General features: G+C 54.5%; 1 protein-coding gene across 6 annotated transcripts in view; it reads right to left on the reverse strand.

Moving 5' to 3' along the window:
- The window catches only part of TRAPPC9 (trafficking protein particle complex subunit 9), a 570,776-nt gene that overhangs the window by 468,427 nt on the left and 80,588 nt on the right, over positions 1 to 21,761 (reverse strand). For 5 of the 6 annotated variants that reach the window (XM_019459757.2, XM_019459760.2, XM_019459758.2 and 2 more), the window contains one exon: positions 20,948 to 21,091. The exons of the other annotated variant lie outside the window; for it this stretch is intronic. In XM_019459757.2, the coding sequence (XP_019315302.2) occupies positions 20,948 to 21,091 (144 nt within the window). The remainder of the gene's footprint in view (positions 1 to 20,947; positions 21,092 to 21,761) is intronic. 6 annotated transcript variants of the gene reach the window in all.

A 21,761-nucleotide genomic window follows, 5' to 3' on the forward strand; every position in this document is an offset into this window, starting at 1 on the left:
GACAGAGAGGGGCCGTCACCACCGCTCGCAGGGAACAGAAGGATGCGATTTCGCTTGCATTTCAAGGAGATACTTCTGGCTTCCGTGTGAAGAATGGATCAGAAGGAGCAAAGCCAGGAAGCAGGACAGGAGTCCAAGAACTGGCTCTTGAAAGTCTGAACCGTGGCTGGGACAGTGGAAGGGGGAAGAGGGATCCCACGTGAGAAAAACTCAAGCATCAGAACGGATAGAGGACCTATCCAAACAATTAAGAGGATACAGGATGCAGAATTTAACAAGCAAAACGGATGAACATATGGAAGGAAAAAGAGGAGGGGAGCAAATCATCAAAGACTCTTAATGATAGAGAACCAACTGAGCGTTGCTGGAGGGGAGGCAGGTGGGCGATGGGCTAGCTGGGGGATGGGGACTAAGGAGGCCACTTGTCCTGATGAGCCCTGGGCCTTGTATGTGAGGGATGAATGCTTAATTCTACTCCTAAAACCAATACTCTACTATACATTAATTAACTAGAATTTAAATAAAAATTTGGGCCTGGGGAGGGAAAGAGGATATAGGCCGGGCAGGATAATTTGGGAACGACTCCAAAAGTTTTAGGCCTCCAAGAAGAAAACCGTGACACCCTCGAGGAAAAGATAAGTCAGCTGGGGCAACGGTGATATTAGGACCCTTTGAAATTCAGGGGACATGTCCGGTTTCCACGCGTAAATTAGAGTTCAGAGGTCAGGACTGCAAGTACAGCTGTAGGAGCACCAGCTGCGGTGCCAGGCAGAGGAGGCAGGAAGCTGAGAGCGAGCCGAGGCCGGGTGGGCACCGTGGAGGCGGTGAAGCACAACACCCAGGTTCTGCAGCCGCTGGCACAGAGGAGGGGGCCGAGCGCCTGCAGGAGGGAGGGGAAAGGAGGGCCTCGGTGCAGGCTGAGCTGAGGTGGCCTCCCCGAGCCCCGGGACCCAGCCGGTTGAAGGGGAGCTGGAGGGTGCCCAGGAGGGCCCGGCCACTGCCCTGCAAAAGCTGACGGAAGCCAAGAAAGCCTCTCGTGAGAGCAAGAGGGACATATGAAGGGCACTGAAAATCGAGCCTCACAAGGTGAAGGAAAGGAAACGTGGGTGGCTCAGTCAGTTAAGCATCAGACTCTGGATTTCAGCTCCATTCATGATCTCACAGTTCATGAGTTCGAGCCCTGTATTGGGCTCCGGGCTGACAGTGCAGAACCTGCTTAGGACTCTCTCTCCCTCTCTTTCTGCCCCTCCCTTACTCATGCTCGTGCTCTTTCTCTATCTCTCTCTCTCTGTCTCTCTCCCTCTCAAAAATAAATAAACTTATTTAAACAAGAGCGTCCGACTGGCTCAGGTCATGACCTCGCTGTTCTGGGTTCCGGCCCCACATCGGACTCTGTGCCGACAGCTCGGAGCCTGAAGCCTGCTTCGGATTCTGTGTCTCCCTCTCTCTCCGCCCCTCTCCCACTCGTGCTTGTATGCACACTCTCTCTCTCTACCTCTCTCAAAAATAAACAAACATTAAAACTATATATTAAAAAGAACAATGAAGATGAACTCTAGGAAATCCAACTCCGAGAAGCTAGGCTGCAGAGGGGGCAGCCCGGAGGCACGGAGTGGCAGCGGGGACGCTGCTGATGACGGAGGGGGGCCCGGAATGCACAGAGGCGTGAGCTGAGCCGCCGGGAGATGGGGGAGTGGACCACACTGGCGGACCAGAAGCTGGAGGGCCTCAGTGCTGCTGAAGGAAAGTACTCTCAGGAGGAGGGCCAAGCGGAGGAAGAGACAAGGATTCTTGAGGATAAACCCCAGGAGGCAGAGGCCCGTGCTGAGTTTGCTGAGAGACTGGGGACGAAGCAGGAGCAGACCACCCACGACTGAAGCCAAGACCCCCCACCCCCCACCACGAGGCAGCACCTCTGCTCACAAGGTGCCTGGCCAGCCTCTGCCTGACCCGAGCGAGATGCACAGCACCCCGGCCCCCCACTCTGAGCCTGCCCCAAGGTGCCCCAAGCTGGCCTTGAAACCCAGGGCTGGCCTTTAACTGGAAGGCTGCTGTCTCCTTTTGCCGCGCCTCCCACCCCACCCCTGCGTCTTCTTGTCTCTTTGCCGACCCGCCTCTGTCTCTCCCATGAGGCCCCGGGTGGGCTTGAGGCTGAGCACCGGTGGGGACAACGTTCAAGGGAGTGCGAGTGCGGTGCCAAGTGTCTCTAGAAACATGCCGTGAAGGGGGCGCCTGGGTGGCTCAGTCGGTTGAGCAACTGACTTCGGCTCAGGTCATGATTTCGCGGTCCGTGAGTTCGAGCCCCGCGTCGGGCTCTGTGCTGACAGCTCGGAGCCTGGAGCCTGCTTCAGATTCTGTGTCTCCCTCTCTGACCCTCCCCCGTTCATGCTCTGTCTCTCTCTGCCTCAGAAATAAACAAACATTTTTAAAAAATTTAAAAATTTAAAAATTTAAAAAATTTAAAAAAAAAGAAACATGCCGCGAGGAACACACTTGGCAACTGCCTTATTTGTTGCTGACGCAGCGACCACCTGCAAAACATTCCTCATGACACCGCGGTCCTGAAGCAGCAGTCTTGCCCCGCCCTCAGTCCTCACGTGCAGAAAGTCACTTTTCAGCTGACGCACACCCGCGTCTCCCCACGGTGGCGGGGAGAGTGGCAGGGGCCCACCTCAGTGAGGGCCAGGGTGCGGAAAGGAGATTCCCAGAGGAGTCAGCCAAGACAGTGTGGCTCAGGGTTCGGCTCCCAGCCATCTGTAAGCAACTTTATTTTTGATTTTTTTTTCATCAGAAGAGACCAAGTTAAGATGTGAGACCTCCACCTGAGACCAGATCCTTGCCCTTTCCTTACCCCTTTCCCAACCGCCCACGGAATGGGTCATGTTCCCCTTATGTGGAGGTGACCACTTATCTGCTCTCCTGCCTCCGTAAAAGAAAGAAGAAAATTAAGAGAATTATGTGTTTGCCACTAGATTTAGCCGCATGAAACAAACACCTGTCACCCCCCGCTTCTCTGGGTCTGAAGCTGCTGTCCCTGAAAGTGCCGTCTCACTGTGCTTTGTATCAGCTAGTACTGGAGAAATCCTGAATAGCTTATGTACAAAACTGGTTTTACATTTTATACTACTTTGAAACTTCGCTTCTGTAGGGTTGGGGCACCCTGGCCACCCCGTCGGGCTGAGAGCTCTCTACAGTCTGGGCTGACATGTGCTGGTCTTTTAAAGTTTCTTTCCCGGCCCAATTCCCCTTCTGGTGAGATTTGTGTGAGGTCTGTTAGGTGCACATCCAGCAGCTTCTGGGCTTACAACACACTCTCCTTTGGTGGGCTCTCTCCGGGCGCCGACTGGGAGAAAGAAACCAACAGTGTAACTGTATTCATGCTGAAAATTGACAAGTGTCTTTTTGGAATAAAGGACCAGGTCCTCCGTTAAAAAAAAAAAAAAAACACAGGAAATATAAGCGTAAAATATGAGCAAATTTTTATTTTAAAAAGTATATTTTAGGGGCGCCTGGGTGACTCAGTCGGTGAAGCATCCAACTTCAGCTCAGGTCATGATCTCATGGTTTGTGAGTTCAAGCCCCACGTCGGGCTCTGTGCTGACAGCTCAGAGCCTGGAGCCTGTTTTGGATTCTGTGTCTCCCTCTCTCTATGCCCCTCCCTGCTCGTGTTCTGTCTCTCTCTCTCTCTCTCCCTCAAAAATAAATAAACATTTAAAAAAAGATCTAAATATATATTTTAAAAACCCATATATTCACATATCTCATGGTTAGTGGGTTCAAGCACCACGTCGGGCTCTGTACTGACAGCTCGGAGCCTGGAGGCTGCTTCGGATTCTGTGTCTCCCTCTCTCTCTGCCCCTTTCCCTTTTGTGATCTGTTTCTTTCTCTCTCTCAAATATAAATACACATTAAAAATAATAATAAAACTATATTTTAAATATACCAAGAGCTTAACTCCTTTGTTTTTAATTTTTTTAAATATTTATTTATTTTTGAGAGAGAAGACAGCACAAGCCGGGGAGGGGCAAGGAGAGAGGGAGACACAGAATCCGAAGCAGGCTCCAGGCTCCGAGCTGGCAGCACAGAGCCCGACGCAGGGCTCGAACTCATGAGCTGTGAGATCATGACCTGAGCCGAAATCGGACACTTCACCGACTGAGCCACCGAGGCACCTCAGCCAAGAGCTCAACTCTTAAATCCCCACCATAAGTCTTCAGAGACTATTTTAAATTTACACCCTCGCTGACCTACTTTGTGATTTCTGGTTGTTAATAACCTTGCTTTTCAATACTCAAAGAATTACTTCTACATAATACTAATCTTGTAATTTTTCAAAACCAGAACTTTCCTTCCAGCTGCTCTGGTTTCTCCCCCAGGGAGAAGGATGTGAGTGGCATAAACATACTTCCGTGGCACGTCCCCGACGTAAAAAACCTTTCTGACTTTACAACACATGATCACAAGTTGCAGTGTAACAAGAGATTTCCCTCTACAGAGATCTGTCACGTTTCCAGATGCAGCTGTGGTCCCGGGGAGCCCGCGTCCGCCACGCCCATGTGTGAGCAACACAGAGGCCACGTCAAAGTGAGGACCACGGAAACATCGGGAAAATACACAACTTCTCTTCCTTCCCACCCTCCCTCACCCCGTGACACAACTGGGAGGGAGGCCCAGGGGAGAGCGCTTTCCCCGGGCCAGGGTCCAGCCCACTGTGATGCGGATGACGAGGAAGTTCTTTTTTTTTTTTTTTTTTTAATTTTTAACGTTTATTTATCCTTGAGACAGAGAGAGACAGAGCATGAACGGGGGAGGGGCAGAGAGAGAGGGAGACACAGAATCTGAAACAGGCTCCAGGCTCTGAGCCATCAGTCCAGAGCCTGACGCGGGGCTCGAACCCACGGACCGCGAGATCGTGACCTGAGCCGAAGTCGGAGACTCAACCGACTGAGCCACCCAGGCTCCCCGATGACGAGGAAGTTCTAACGCGTGTTCTCTGGGTTGAGGAGCAAAGCAATGAGCTGGGGATAAAACGAAGCCGCTGAATAAACGCAATCTGACATCGTCTCTCTCCTCCAATCCTTGTCTTTCCAACAAATGACACCAGTACCCAAGCTGACAGAGAACTCTGCACGGGGACAAGCTAAGGTGTGGCACGTGGCCGGGCTCCTCATCAGGGCAGGGCGGGGACACTCAGCGGAGGAAGGAGTGCTCATCGGGGAGGGGGCCTTCGGGGCCAGCGGCCGGAGCGCAGACTCCAGAGCCTGAGGCCACAGCCCCCTCCCTCCCGACCCTACAGTGGAGACTTTGCAGGCTAGCTGACCTCCGACCTCTGACCTCATCTCCTCACCGCAAAGCAAGCGTAAGGACCGCGAGGCTCAAGCGGCCCACGCGTGTCAGGGCACGTGCAGGGACCTTCCCGGGGCCCAGCGTGCGACACCCAGCGCCGTCGGGACCCTCTCGGGACCCAGAAACCTCCGTGAAGGCAGAGCAGGTCCGGGTTCTCTGCGCCCTGAGGGCGCCGCGCTTGGGAAAAGTCGCAGCAGGAAGAGCGGGAAGAAGGAGGGGGCGGCCGGGAGGGGGAGGCCGGTCAGGCCTCAGACGGGCAGGGCCGGGGCAGGTGGGCCGGGCGCTCACACGGAGAATGAGGCCACCAGAGAGGCGCAAACAAACCCAAGGGGAGGCCACGGGTCCGAGCCCCACGTGCGCACTGCAGGGCCCCCCGGCTCGGCCACACGGCCCTGCCAGCGCCCGCCTCGCCAGCGCCCGCGGGTGGGCTGCTCGGGCGCCCCGTGCGAGGCCGTGAGCACCGGGCCCCGGGCAGCGTCCACGCCCGGGGTACTGCTGGTGACGCTGTGAACTCGACTCGCTAAAGCCACAGGGGGCCTGAGGCACGGAACCAACGGGATCGTGGCCCGCGTCCCCGCGGTGAGCCAGGCGCTGGGCTGGGTACGGGGCGCGGGGCGTCCGTCTGCTGCTGAGGAGGCAGCGGGCTCTGTGAGGGGCCGAGAAACCACCCCGCTCGGGACGCTCCCTCCCGTACCACGCGTGGCCCGGCCACAGGACCCTGCCCCTGCAGGCTCACCGCGACATCGCAGCCTCCGGGAGCCCGAAAGCCGCCCGCAGGCGGTGCCCTCCTGTTTCCCGCTCCAGCACCGCCGGCTCTTTCTGTCACTTTACCTAAATCCAAGGCCAGCTGCACCAACACTGCCTTGGGCGCCACTCTGGGACGCTCTCTTACCCCACTGCCGTGAGCCACACAGAGAGCAGAGCCTTGACGTCCGACACAAATAAGCCCCTGGACCTTCGCATCTTCCCAGGTTCACTGACATCATCCCCGGAAGTACATAAAACACGGCTGGAAGGTCAGGAGCACCTGCGGACACTGAGCGGGAACTCGCCTTCGCGACGACGGAACGATGTGCCGTGACAGGCGGGTGCGGGCAGTCGGCCAGGCTCAGTCAGCAGCCTTGTGACGCTCTCTTCTTCCAGCACCGTCCAAACCCCCTGCCTCTGCAGACCGTTCGACCTACCACATGACACAGACTCCCGGTGCTGTTCACGCAGAGAAAACGGGCTGGCACTCTGCGCTGCGGTTTGGGTGTTGTCCGGACTGCATACAGGCTCTCCTCCCCTGCAAAGGGGGAGTCACCTGTCCAGATAATCACCCAGAGAAGAGATAAAACCTGAACAGCCTGAAGAAGGCCTCTGCCTTTTACTAAGGGACATGCCATTTCTGGCCCCAAAATAGATCCCTGCCAGTTAGAAGATGCCTTGTCAATATCAATTTGAATTCAACTCAATCTCTTAAAAAAAAAAACAAAAAAACAAAACAAAAAAAAAAAGATGCACAGAGAAGCGTGCACAAATGCCTCTTTCCTCTCTCTTAAGTCAATGTCCCAGGACACCAGGGAGATACAACGGCTGCGTGAGCCAATCAACTTTATTCTGTGCACATGCTACACAGGGAGGAGACACGGACACGTATGGACCACTGGTCGTAAGAGACACTGGGAGTGTGCAGGAGACCCATTTCAAACGAGTCCCCTCCATTTCAATTCCACCACCAGCTCTAAAAGGAAAGTGCTGTAACTTAAGGCAAATTTTGACTTCTCTATGGTTCATAAAAATCAGCTTAGAGGGCAGTGACTAGCATCCCAGGGGAGGGGACAGGATAGACCAGAGTTCACATTCCAGGCAGAAGTGTGTCCCCTGCAAAATCATACACTGAAGTGCTCATGCCCAGTAGGACACAGCGAATATGACTGAATTTGGAGACAGGGCCTTTACAGAGGTCATTATGGCAAAGCGAGGTCACAGGGGGACCCCAGTCCAATCTGACTACAGTCCTAATGGGAGGAGATTAGAGCAGACTCGTACAGAGGGTGACCCTGTGAGGGCAAAGGGAGAGGATGCGGTCCGCAAGCTGACGAGAAAGGCCTCAGAATAAACCTGCCAGCACCTCCATCTTGGACTTCCAGCCTCCAAAACTGTGAGAAAATCGGCCTCTGTTGTTTAAACCACCCCATCTGGTATCTCGTTCCAGTAGCGGAGCTGGCTGAGACGGGACATCACACATAATCGATGTTGCTTCATGAAACATACGGGTTTGAGTACACAATGTACTTCCTAAGTTGGGTCACGGCCAAGAAAGTCTGAAGGCCACTGTTGCAATGACAGCAGGTGAGCCGTCCTCCCTGATGCCCACGACGTCCTGCCTCGATCCCTCACTCCAGGAACTGCGTGTGCAACGTGTGTGGAAACACCTCGGCAAGTCAGAAGCAAACCATCGGTGACAATGACAGTTTATTGAGCACATACTACGTTTTAGGCTCTTCACAGACACTGTTTCTAACCCTCCCAGCAGCACAGAAGGAAAGCATGATCCTCCCGCGACCTACCCATGAGCGGTGTCAGGGAAAACGGGGCAATTCTTAACAAGCACCTATGGAGCCCCCCTGAGCCAGATTTCATGCTGGGCTGGGGTTTGAGGAAAAAGAGGCCTCAACCCCACCTGCCGGCCTCAGTGCACACAGTCCACAGACAGGAAGTCCTGCCGTTAGCGTGCAAGTGACAAGCACGGTTGCAGAAGTGTGGGGGACACGGAGGAGAAAGACTTTTCCTGCTGCCTGAAGGTGTCACGGAGAGCCGTCAGGGGTGGGGGAGGTCAGTGCTGCGTTCCGGGCAGTAGAAACCCCGAAGAGGAAGCTCACACGTGAGCAAGGAGGCTCTGTTCCGGGGACAGCAGCTAGGCCTCGTCCACGCAGCAGCCACGGGCTGGGCCACACTGAAAAGCACACCGCCAAACACACTAGGGACTTGAACTCTATTTCTGTAGCAACGGGAAGCCTTGCGCGCGTGCTGAGCAGAGGACTGCTTTGCATAAAAACGTGCCATGGGAAGACCACCTGAGAGTCTGGGGGGCCGGTAGGCGAGAAAGGGGTCCCGGGAGACAAGGACATCCCCTGGGAGGTACCGCCATATTCTAGACCAGAAACGGCCACATCTGGCCTGGGCAATGGCACGCAGACACTTTCTAAGATGGTGGGCAAGTAACAGGACAGCAAGACCGCACCCCACGGCCGACAGCGCGCCCCATGTGGCCCACGGAGTCCTGTCGAGGCTACGCGCAAAGGGCCCCTCGTGATACCACCCCAGGGTGTTCTATTCTGGTTCACGTAAAACTTGGCAAATTAGTATTTTCCCATAACTACTAAGTCCGCTAATATATTTGGGATTTTGACACACTGAGAGTTTTTTCTGCTCATTATGTTACATGTGTGGTTTCTCCACCGAGAACGCGTTTAGCTAGCAGGTACTTATTATGTTGTGCTACACAGTATTTATCTCTTCAAACACAACTACAAGAAGTCAAAAGCTTCCCTTCACTTCTGCCCCGTTTGGGTTCAGCCCCTTCTGTCTGTTTCCGAACAAACAAAAGGGACTGTATAAACCTCAGGGGAAACAAATCATACCCTTTGTGGAGGAGCTCCCACATAAGGGTTCATACATTTATCCTCCCTTCTCCCCACCCAGGTGAAAAATGAAAGCCACCTCAATCAAAACCTCCGAAGAAACCACAGGTGCCATCTGGAAAAAAACCTACGAGGGGTAAAAAGCACGACAGGAGGGGCGCCTGGGTGGCGCAGTCGGTTAAGCGTCCGACTTCAGCCAGATCACGATCTCGCGGTCCGTGAGTTCAAGCCCCGCGTCAGGCTCTGGGCTGATGGCTCGGAGCCTGGAGCCTGTTTCTGATTCTGTGTCTCCCTCTCTCTCTCTGCCCCTCCCCCGTTCATGCTCTGTCTCTCTCTGTCCCAAAAATAAATAAAAAAAACGTTGAAAAAAAAAAAAAAAAAAAAAAGCACGACAGGAATGGAAAACGTGAAGCCAAATAATACACATTACCTTGACAATTTAAAAATTGTGGCCTTCATTTCTGGGCAGAGTTCGTATGGCAGTTCCTGATGCCTTGCTACACAAAGCTGGGAGGTAAAACTTAAATCTGAAGACTGTATGTTTCCTAATGGGAATAGTTACAACACGTGGAGTTTAAAACCCAAACCCTGGGTTTTCATCCGTTAGTCCCCATTATAGGAGACTCTCGATGTTATTTTTTCCATAATCTCTGATACCAAAATCTAGTAAAATGATGTATTCTTATTTTCTTTTTTTTTAATGTTTATTTTTGAGAGAGAAAGAGAGAGAGGCAGAGAGTGAGCAGGGGAGGGGCAGTGAGAGAGGGAGAGACAGAATTGGAAGGAGGCTCCAGGCTCCGAGCTGTCAGTACAGAGCCCAACGCGGGGCTCGAACTCATGGACCACGAGATTATGACCTGAGTCGAAGTAGGACGCTCAACGGACTGAGCCCCCCAGGCGCCCCTGATTTCGATACCATCTCACAATTTACTTAAATTCAAAAAATGTCAACGAGACATATTAACATACCCTCAAGTACAAAAGGTCACCAAAAAACTATAATCCACAAAAAGTCTACAGTTGCGGCAGGCGAGAAAGCATGGGGGTGGGGACACGGAGGTGGGCTTGTCCGTACGCGCCTCGTCCCGCCTGACACCGCGCAGTCCTGAGCCTGCCCTCCCAACTCCCTCACAGAGGAAGGTTTTGCCGACAGACACTCGGCCTCGACAACTCCGCTTCACGTCGACCTCAGGCTCTCCTCTCAATGAAAGCATTTTGCCAAATCTATAAATGTAACGCCATCGTGTAGTTTTGCATGACTTTTCCTACAAGAAATCTCACCGGATGTCAAGCCACAAGTGTGACCTGGGAAAACTGGCTCCCACGGAGCAGGGACACCAGAGGCCCCCTCTGAGGACAGCGAGCCTGTGTATTTCACTTCCTAACCAAAGAAATGATGACTAAGGAAGGCAAGAGAAAGATGCTGGTTTTCAGGAATTAGTGATGAGGACTCCGTGAAAAATACCCCACTGCTTCTCAAAGGCCATTTCTCAGCCCCTGGAGCACACCGGCTCTTCTGGCCTCCCAGGAGTCCCGGTGAAACACAGACTCCTGAGTCCTGGGTCCTGGCTCCAGACTGGGGCCCTGGAACTGGTCCTGCACATTCTGAGCTAACGGTTGGCTCAGCAACATTTTCTTTTGACATGTGAGTATTTCCCCCGAGGGCTAAGTGTTATCTGCACCAAGTACCTGAATCCACACACAGCTGAGTGATGCACAGGAGAGGAGGGACTCGGCCTCGGGAGCCTCCAGCCGCAAGGCAGATGGAGGAGGGATGATGGGTCTTAATCCTCACGGTTCCACAAGAAGCGGGCTTGGGTGCCCACTTCATAAAAGGGGAAGAGGAGGTGGAGGGAAACTGGACAACTTCCCTCGTTGGACGGTGAGTGAACAAACACTGAGCGGCACCTGCCCCACACGGTCCTAGGTGGCAGCGTGCCCAGGACACGGAGCCTTCCCCCAGCACGCTCGTGTTCCGGCCAGGAGGGCGACTAGCCACGAAGGGGCAAGGAGATAAGGGTGCCACGAGGCAGACGGCGAACAGGGCACATGAACTCAGAGCCGAGGAACGCAGAGAAGGCAGTCGCACGAACATCGTGGGGAGACGATTCAAGCGGAAAGACCCAAGTACACGGTCCAGAGACAGGGTGGAAACAAGCTTCCTGGGAGGACAGAGACAAAAGCAACAAGGCCTGAAGCTGAGCAGCGGATGGAGGGAGGCCGGTCTGGGGGGCTAAGGAGGGAATGATGTGGGGCCAGTCGACTCTTCAACGTGACGGGAGCCCATGGACAGTCTGAAGCAGAAAAGCAACGAACGTGACAGCAGGTGCAGGGCTCCAGGCCAGGGAGACCCCAGGCGGCCGAAGGGGCAGCTGAGACCTCGCAGTGGTTTCCCCTGTGCCTATAAGGACACAGGTGGGGACAAGCGGCCACATCAGGGGCCTACTGAGGAGGTGAGACCCTGAGGACCTGCTGATAGGACTCAGAGGAGGGTCTGACAGGGAAGAGAAAGAGTCAGGACTGCCTTCCCGGTTTCTGGCCTCAGCATCTGGCCGAGCGGGGTACGGAGGGGCAGGCCATCCGGGGTGCAGAGCTCAGCACCAGGGACAGGAGAGAGCTGCGCACACGGACAGAATCCTGCTGACATCCGCCAGGAGAAAGCACCCATGGACAAGAGCAAGAGAGTGCTGAACGGACCCTGCCCAGGGACACTCAGGTCACGGAGAACAGAGACAGCGGAGCTGCTGCGGGGGAGGGCAGGCCAGCAGGTGAAGGTATCAAAAAGTGAGGAGGACGATCGGGCTGTTTGAAGATGACCCCAACTGGGGCGCCCGGGGGGCTCAGTCGGTTGAGCCTCCGACTTCCGCTCAGGTCACGACCTCATGGTCCGGGAGTTCGAGCCCCGCGTCGGGCTCTGTGCTGACAGCTCAGAGCCTGGAGCCTGCTTCAGATTCTGTGTCTCCCTCTCTATCTGCCCTTCCCATGCTCATTCTCTGTCTCTCCCTGTCTCAAGAATTAAAAAAAAAAATTTTTTTTCAAAAAAAAAGAAAGAAAATGACCCCAACGAAAGCCAAGGCAGGGGTGATGGGTCCAGAAGCAGCAACAGGAAAGGGCTACACCCCAGCTCTAGGCCGCGAGGACTCGAGCTATAGGAGAAGCAGGGCCCTCAGGGGAGAGCAGTTTCCCAGGGTGCTGCTGGCGCCCTGAATGCACGGCTGGCTTCACCCCTGCCCGGGGCTGCTTGTTCCCGGCGACTGAGTGCAGATGACACACGTGACCACAGTCACATCCAGGACACGCCCACACGTTTCCAAACCCCCACGCTCAAGAGCCACCAGCTTAATAGGAGATGGCTAACGGACCATTCAGGAAGGAAAGAAGGCTGAGCCGAAACAGGGCATCTGCCACAACAGAGCCTAAGTCCTGGCGGCCACAGTGGAAGGGGCCAGGAGAGCAAGAAGGGAGGGGAGACAGATCTGCTCAGGGACACAGGTGGCATCTCTGTTTCCAATGTCAAGGTCTGCTGGGGAGACCACCATAAAAATGTTTAAGACACTTTCCTGACACTTTCAGCTTTAGTCCAGTGAAACACTTGTAGGAGGCATCCCAACCCCTTTATGCTGCCGGGCACCATCCAGGTCTATTATGGCACGGGACAGATTTTATAGTTAGCTGTGCATATGTCCTCTGACGAGGGCTAAAAGCCCCCTTCTAGAGTCTGCCTACCCTGAATAACTGGGAGTCTCTGGGTGAACTACTCGGCATCTCTACGTCAGCAACCTCGACAGGCCGGGGGCTGGGACCCTACCTGCCTCCCAACCCCACCAATGAGACTCGAATGAGGCAAGACACAGGAAGGTGATGAGAACACTGGAAGGATTTCATGTGAAAGCCATACAATTAGCATACAGACACACAGGAAAAATACTCAGCCTTGCAAGTTACCAAGAAAATACAAATTAAAACACCAAGGCAGCACCCTGTACGTACTGAATCGGCAGCACACTGCCAGCAGTATAATCAGAACCAAGCTTCCAGAGGCAATTTGGCAATATGCTTCCACAGCAATAAAAACGTCCAAAATGACTGATCCAGTGAGCCCTCTCTGGATAAAATCTCCCTCCTGCTAAAAAAGCCAAAGACCTGAAGATGTTCACCACGGCATTGCCAGGAACAGCAAGAGTGGGCCAGGAAAAGAAAGCAAGCAAACCAAAGTACTTACGATGAATGCATTCAACACGACATGAGTGCCAACACGTGCCCCTAGCCGGCTACAGGGGACAGGGTTCTCTCTGAGGTGATAAAAATGTTTACAAATGACTGTGATGGAGGTGCACATATCTGTGAGCATACGAAAGTGTGATTGTGTGGTCCGTGATTTCAATCTCAATAAAGTTATTTTTGAAAAGAGGAAAACGTGTGTTATTCGTGCACTCAAGAACACGTGCACGCCAATGCACGCCACGAGGTGCCAGGGGCGAGAAACGGCCGGTTAAGAGACCCGGCAGCCCCAGCGGGCAGTCTGTCCATTAGACAAGCGATAGGCACAGAGTGGGTCCAAAGTGCTCCTGTAGGCAAGTTACATCCGCCAGTGGAGACACCGCAGAGGAACCCAAGATGGCCTTGGGGGCCCAGGAAAGGCTTCATAGGAAAGTATAAACGTGGTGTCTACGCTGAAACGTGAAGGATGAGCACAAGTTAGCCACGAGGAAGGAAGGACGGCAGGGAAAAGGAAAGCAGGAAGGGATGAGGAAGAGAGAGTCATCCAGGTAGGATGCCCCGCGTCTTCTTCATCCATTCATCTGTCCATGGCCACTTGTGCTGGTCCCGTCTCAGGGCCATTACACCCAATGCGGCTGTGACCACCGGTGGCCAAGTGTCTGTGTGCACACGTGCTTTCTCGGTCTTGAGGGGACACCCAGGACCGCCACGGCTGGGTCGTACGGTACAACCACTGGTCATCCGCTCTGCTTCCCCAAATCCCAGACAACAGACTGCCACCAAGCTACCGTGGCCAGCTTGCCCTAAACACAGCAAATACTCTTAATTCCACCAGCATTAGAGAAAGATCTTCTAAGTGACACTATTTCTTCTGCTCAGTCTGGTCTGGCAAACACCAATTGGTTCTTCAAGGTCAAAGTCACCTTCTTCATGGAACATCACCCCTAACACTCTTCCACCTCTGAAAAGAACTGTCAACTACCCCATGATGCTCCTGTACCCACCTGTTTACACGGACTCCTCTCTCCCCTTAGCCGACGCTCTTCCTCAAGCCGGTTCTCTAGAGATAATCACCTAAAACGTTCTTACCACCGAACGCACACGACGAGGTCAGGCACCACCCTAGGCACTTCGCCGAACGTGTAAGACTCACAGCCTGTGAGACACTCTCGTCCCCAGTGGACGGGCAAGGAGACTAGGGCTGAAGGAAGTTAAATTATTTGTCCAAGGTCACGGAAGTCATAAAGACAACGGCATTCAATCCAAGTCTGTGGCAACTCAGAACGCGATACACGGGACAGACGGATGACACAAGGGAATGTGGGGGGACAGGGAGGGAAAAGAGGGGACGAAGAAGGAGCGGTTACCACAGTAATGAGCAGCAGCTCTCGACACCTGCAAAGCCCACCTGTGCTTCACATCTCCCACCCCACCTGTGCTTCACGATGACTCACGGTTGAGTAGGGCACGGAGTTTCATTCCCATAAAATAAAACAGACCAGGAAACCAGGCTTCGGTAACCTCTTCAAAGGTACCCAGCTTGAGGCACCTGGGTGGCTCAGTCAGTTAAGCATCCGACTTTGGCTCAGGTCATGATCTCACAGCTCGCGGGTTTGAGCCCCACTGCTTCGGATTCTGTGTCCCTCTCTCTCTGCCCACCCCCTGCTTGTACACGCTCTCGCTCTCTCTCTCTCTCTCTCAAAAATAAACATTAAAAAAACTATTTCTGGGGCACCTCGGCATGCCTCCCGAGGGCTCAGGCGGGGGCTGAGAGGGGACAGAGACTGACAGGTGTAAGGCCTCCTTCAAGGAGGATGACAGTGTTTGTCGGCCAGATGACCCTGGGGATGTACCAGGGCACCTTCAGTGGGTGAACCGTATGCAGGCGAGTGCCTTCCCAACACATTTTCTTTTAAAACATACAGTCTAGTAAGATACTCGGGTTCCCGCAGGAAAAGCATGACAACTGTTGTGGGGGGGACGGGCGACACAGTGGCCACTCCAGAGGCCCGCACTGCTCTAACGTCCAAGCCATTACCTCACTCACTCTCACACTACCCTCACAAGATGCACCTTATAATCCCATTCTAGGACAGGGAAACTGAGGCTAGCTCTGAGCTCCGGGCCCTGAGGCGCCCCACACACCACCTCAGGGGTAGAGACCAGCGACCTCGGGTGCTAACCGCCAATCGAGTTCACGTTCTAGACCACAGCGACTGGGATTCTTGCGCTCCTCCAGCAGGACCACGACTTGACTGCCTGATCTCACTCCACACCTTCAGTGGCAGGGCAGCAACGGGCACATTCCCAACAACTTCAGTGTGGGGTGCGGGACGTCGGCCAGGAAGGAGACGGCACGCGCTCGAGTGCCAGACCCACTGACCGCCTTTCCTTGGCGGCCCGGCCCTCCCCTGGCCCTCCCCCGCTTTCCCACCTGCCCCCCACCCCCTCCCCGCTCCCATCAGATGGGAGGGATGGTGCTACTGTGCATCACCTATGACACAACTCAGAACATCTGCACGCCGACCAGCCCTCTGCACTCACTCTGCCGTTCTCCTGATGAGAGATTCCATTTCTTTTTTTTTTTAATTTTTTTTTAATGTTTATTTATTTTTGAGACAGAGGGAGACAGAGCGTGAGTGGAGGAGGGGCAGAGAGAGAGGGAGACACAGGATCTGAAACAGGCTCCAGGCTCTGAGCTGTCAGCACGGAGCCCGACACGGGGCTCAAACTCACTCGCCATGAGATCATGACCTGAGCCGAAGTCGGACGCTCAACCCACTGAGCCACCCAGGCACCTGAGATTCCATTTCTCTCGGGTCCTCTTAAGGCACCTCAGGCAAAAGAACCACTGACCTCTGACCAAGGAGCTGGAGTCCTGGTCCCCTGGGCAAGAAACAACAGAAATGTCCTAGGACACTTTTTAGGCACTTTTTTGCATCAGACACACTGCACTCAATCCAGGTACCTGTTCTCTAATCTACAGGAATCCTGCCAAGTAGATAAGAAATTGCAGCTTTGACAGGTTTTCGACCCAGTCGCCTCCAGCAAAATACTGAACCCAGTAACACCCAAAAACCCATTAGTCCCCAGCAGGGACAAGCCCAAGCAACTATGCGAAGTTTAAATTTCACTAACGAAGCATCTGAACCTACAGCAAGAACATCACCCTGTCTGCCGCCACAACACGGTGCACCAAGTCTGATGGAGGAAGCTCCCTAACACAGGTTCACTCACTGGCTGTCCCACAGTCCCAGGAGCACCGCCACCCCCACCCTCCGTCTGTTCACGAGGCACCAACAGGAATTACTTAAAGCGGGGCGTCTCTCTGCACCGCACTCATGGACCACACGTACTGTGTGGCTAATCTTTATCCTCTCATCTGGGACTTTTCATTTGAATCTGTCAGATTCAATCTCTACCTAATTTTTCCCCTTGCCTTTAAGTAACTTGATGTGAAAGCAGCAAGCCTTTTATTTCCACAGGAATGTGGGGTCAGCAACTACAAAGCCATCCTAGAACCACCAACACAAGAATCAAAATCAGGTGGCAGGCTGGGGCTGGCCCCCCGGGCAGTGGCTTCCCGAACCCTGCTGCAGAAGGTCAAAGGCTACAGGATTCTTAAAGTGGCCAGCTAGAAGACACAGGAGCTGGGCAGCACAGCAGGGGCACACCGAACGGGACAGAAGCCCCCACTCGCCCCGCAGCATCGCAGGGCCTACCAGGAGCCAAGTTCTGGGCCAGGTATCGGGGACACTCCCTGTCCTTGAGGAGCTCACAGGCTGTGGGGGCGGGAGGGGTAGAGGGGACAGACCGGCAGCGCTGGGAGCCAGGACCATGTGAGCAGGGTAGGCTCCGTGAAGGGGGTGTCACAGTCAGAAGGCGGCAGAAACAGGCGTGGCCCAGAACGCAGGCAGAGATGCAGACGGCCAGGGCACAGGCAAGTAAGAGCAGGAAGGGGCGCCCGCCACGCTGAGCCTTCGTGAAGTCAGGGATCCCGCTCCCTTTCAAGGGGCCCCTGGGCAGCACACAGGACCAGGTTTGCACCTACAGCCCACGGGGCTCACCAATGCACTGCCACAATGCCACGGGAGCTGGCACGCCCAGTCAGGAGAAGCGACCCCACGTCAGTGATCGTAAAAGGTTAACGCGGTCACGCTTCCCAAGAAATGTCCATACATCCTCAAGTTAGTACTTTCATCTTGCAAAAACTGGCAAGAGTGCTGGGAACTGAAGCCTTTTGTGTTAACAACCGTCCTCGTATCTTACGAGTTCACTCAGATCTGCACACAGTTGGGGTGCATGTGGGAGAGGGAAGGGCAAGAAAGCCCCAGATCGTGGCGCCTTCACCTTGCAAACGCCCAAGCAGTCTGACGTAGGACAAGAAGACTAGAAAGCACCCCCCTCAAGCCCAGGATCGTTTCTTTCTTTCTTGGCTGTTTCCTAGTCCACACTTCATTTCAATGCAGCAATATGTAGAAATGTTAACTATCAACTGTATAAATGATACCATGAGCTCTCCAGAGGAAAGGTCATCCAATAAACTAAAATATTGGTCGTTAAAATAATAACAAACTATCTCACAACTGTGCCACCCTAGCTGTACAAATGAGAAAATGGAGGCCCAGGGAGAACGTCACTATCGATCCGAGGTTACAGCCATCAGAGGAAAGAACTCTTGAGACCTCCTGACTTTTGTCCTTTTCTCCAAAGACTCCAGTTACCCAAATACCATTACACACAGGCCTTTAAGGAGACGACTCTTTGCTCAACAGTCAGACGCCCCAAGTTCCTCTGCTTTCAAACTCAAGGTCTTTAGATCACCAACGGACATGACCTCCAATAACCAGCAAGCTCCTTCTCCCCGGAGCTCCAGGAAGGACGACAGACGTTGACCAGCTAGCGATGTGCGGATACTTCACCGCAGCCGTGAGCAGCGCACAGAGGAAGAGAACAGAGTGGGAGGGTCTGGTCGTGCCGGCACCTGCCGACAGCTGCCAAGAGGGAGTCCATACCTGGAGGAGTCACTTGGTGACAGGGAACGGAGGGGGGGGCGGCAGCACAAAGGCCCTGCTGCAGGACAGGGGGTGCATATGTAAGAGAAAAAACTGCAAGAAGAAGCAGAGGAAGGTGTGAGCAGCTCCGGACAAGGACGTGGGGCCCCGTCCTCGTGACTCACGGTCGTGCAACATGGCACACAATTAAAGGTGAGGCATGTGGGAAAGCGGTACCAAGAGAGAGCAGGGCCGTGACGAGAGTGGGGAGGGACACGTGCCATGGATCAGAACTCTCAGGCCCAGCGGGCAGGTTCCACTCAGACTGGACACTATGTCGTCACGGTTGCTGGGGCAGGGGGCGGTTCAAGCACCCTCGGGGAGAGGGGGGCGGTGAGGAGAGCCAGTCGCCCATCGCAAAGCAAACGTTCAATACAGCAGACAAGGGACAGACCCATGCCTGCGTCACCGCTGGACACTAGAGACGGCCTGTTCTGGGAACTCTGCCTTCGTCTGCAACCCTTGCTTCAGAGAAACCAAGGTGCGGACCGTTCACGAAGCCAGCTGCCATGCGAGTCCTCAATGGCCGAGTTCTGCAGGCGGCAGGAAGACAAACACAATTCAAATGCCGCACCAAAGGCAGCGGAAACCAAGTGGGCACAGAGGACGAGCTGTCCCGCCATCCGTGGGGGACCCTGTCTGGGCAGCGAAGCCCAAAGAGATACAAATAACCACGGGACGTGGCAAGCGCGTCAAGGGCATTAGCAGCGAGATGTTACGGGAGCTCCTCGCTCCGAGACCGCTGTGGAAGTCACCTGAGGAACGTGACAGTCCCAAGTTCCAGCAGGTGCCACCGGGCACAGAAAACGGCACACGATGGGCACATGTGGTAGGTACAACGTGAAGTCCGCGTGGCCAGCCTGAAGTTCGAGGACACACGGGACATGGAGGAGGAGGCCCCACAAGAGGAATCTCACCCAAGCCTGTGACGCACGCTTGAGCTTCACCTTGAGCCAAGGTCCTCAACTGTTTCTGCTTAAAACACAGCACTGCACTTGTGCTGTCACAGCTACGAAAGAACCCCTTTCCTCTCCCGTTTTAGAAGAGCGCGTGAGTCAGACCGACTGTCTTCTTGGTTTTGTAAAGGCAATCGCACGCCAACTTGAGTACTTGTTCTGAAGCTAACCATTACCAGTTGTAGTATAAGCTCCAGGATAAATGCTTTATTGGAACTAACGCATTTAAGCCTCACACCCCCCTTCCATCCTGGAGCAGAGGAGACTGTTATGACCGCAGGAAAGGAGAGCAGTCGGGGGAAATCAGCAGGCAGAGGGGGAGGAATACCCACTAACGTTAAAGCCCTGAAGACAGAGGATGCGCGGTGAAGGAGTGCGGTGGCCGAGCCATGGCAGATCCCCGCAGGAACACCTGGAAGGAGGGGCGGCTCCGCGGCAGACAGCGGTGCACCACCAGGGACGGGAGTGCTGCCCTCTCCGGACTGTTCTCTGCTGGAGAGAGCCGCCCCGCCCACGAGCATGCCCCCTCCTGGGGCGAGCATGCCCCCTCCTGGGAGCAGCGTGCATCTAGGGCCCCGGCTGTGGGAGCAGTCGGGCCTGGCCCCTCACCACCCAGCAAGCTGTCTCTCTGAAGGGCCATCCCAGCTTCAGAGTCCCACGGGGTCAGCCGAGGCCTTACGCAGCTGTGGGAGTCGTCTCCAGAAACTGCCTCGGCAGGCACGGCAGGACCGGGCACCGGGCCTGGCTTTCGCGACAGTGCAGGCCAGCACTGCCGGGCCGTCGCAGCACAGAGCCCTCCGTGGGCCGGCGGGGCCTCTGCTGACACCGCACAGAGGCTCAGCTCCCTCTGCCCCACCTCGCCTCCTTCGGTTATCGATCTCAGGAGCACTTCTGAATAAATTCCCCACTCGTTCATCTCCAGGGCAGAGAGGGCACGGGGCCCAACCAGCAACACACACGGGCTGGCTGAGCGGCCCCAGCAGAAGGGGCGGTGGGCCGGGGACGCCACGGAGCTCCAGTGCTGGCGTGCTCCCTTCCAAGTGGCTGTGGCACAGGCAAAGGGCCGTGCCCTGCAAGTGGCCAAGTGTCTGGACCCAGGGTGGAATCTGGGCTGGAAATAAACAGATTATGACCGAAACCCAAAACACAGATGCCACCCAGTAACCGTAGGAGCGGACGACCAACGGAAGGGCCCAGAAGAAAGTCACCTGACGCCTGGGCAGAAATACCACATGATGCCACGGGTACAAACACAGGCAAACGGCACCCTTGGTTGTAAGAGCAAGACAGAAGCCGCCCTTGACGGGCACACAGGGGTCCTTGTGGTTCTGGTCACGTTTCCCCTCCGGCTGCCAGTTACAGAAACGCTAACAGTCACGGGGGCAAATGCACTGAGCTACGTTCTGATGAACCATGCACTTCTCTATATACACGCTCTACTTGGACATTTCTGTCTGATACAATGTAGGCAAAAGGAAGTGGGGCCTGTGGGGGGGGGGGGGGGGCCATCCCGCATCCCGGCACCAGCCAGAGACATAGAAGCAGCAGAGTGGGGTGAGAGACGGTCCGGGAGGGGAGGGAATGCTGGGCAGCAGCATCAGGCACCCGTGGAGGACAGTGAGGGAAGCACGGGGAGCAGAGGGCACGGAGGATGGGGAAGCGCCACCCACCTAGACCTAAGCCCAGTGTTTACGGGGGCCAGAGCCAAGAGTGCTGAAAAGGGTGGTAGTCTGAACTCACTCACCCTGGTCGGACAAAAAATCCAGCATGGTCTGCAGCAGGAAGGACAAGTGCCTGACGGAAAGAGCAGGATTCCCCATCCTTCGGGAGGCGTAGACCAATTCGTGAAGCAAACGCATCTGGACAGCAGCCCAGCCTCGGTGTGTACCTGTGGGGTGGAAGTCACAGAAGGTTCTCAAAGGGCTCCAGGAGGGCGCCGGCCACGGAGCCGGAGACGCGAGCCTCCGTGGAAACACGTGCGATGGCATGTGTCAAACCCGGTGATTTAAAGACAAGTGCCTCGACTATCAAACCAAAGGACAAGAGAAATGTGCCGTGTTTACGCACCCCAGAAAGAACTCATAAGGGATGGGTGTTTTCATACAGTTAAAAAAATGGTTTATGGTACACTTTTTCTCTTCTGTGAAGACACAATGTAAACATAAGCACTTTGAAGGGCTCCCGGGTGGCTCAGTCGGTTGAATGTCTGACTCTTGATTTCGGCTCAGGTCAGGATCTCACGGTTCGTGGGACCAAGCCTCGCATCAGACTGCGCACTGACAGTGTGGATCCTGCTTGAGATTCTCTCTCCCTCTCTCTCTCTGCCCCTCCCCTGCATATTCTCTCTCTCTCCCCCTAAACCAACAAATAAATAAAAATAAGCACTTGGAAATCATTACAATAAGGTTATAATAAAAGATGATGTTTCCAATGGCATGTATTTGAGTTAGATACACAACTTTTTTCAAAGAAACACTGGTACTTGATGCGCCTTCGTTAGCAACCACCAAGGCCATTAGAAAATGTGTTTGTTTGTTTTTTACTTTAGCCTATAAGAA

This window comes from Panthera pardus, unplaced genomic scaffold, assembly GCF_024362965.1.
Source record: "Panthera pardus isolate Hobbes unplaced genomic scaffold, ASM2436296v1 HiC_scaffold_7, whole genome shotgun sequence".
Lineage (NCBI taxonomy): Eukaryota > Metazoa > Chordata > Mammalia > Carnivora > Felidae > Panthera > Panthera pardus.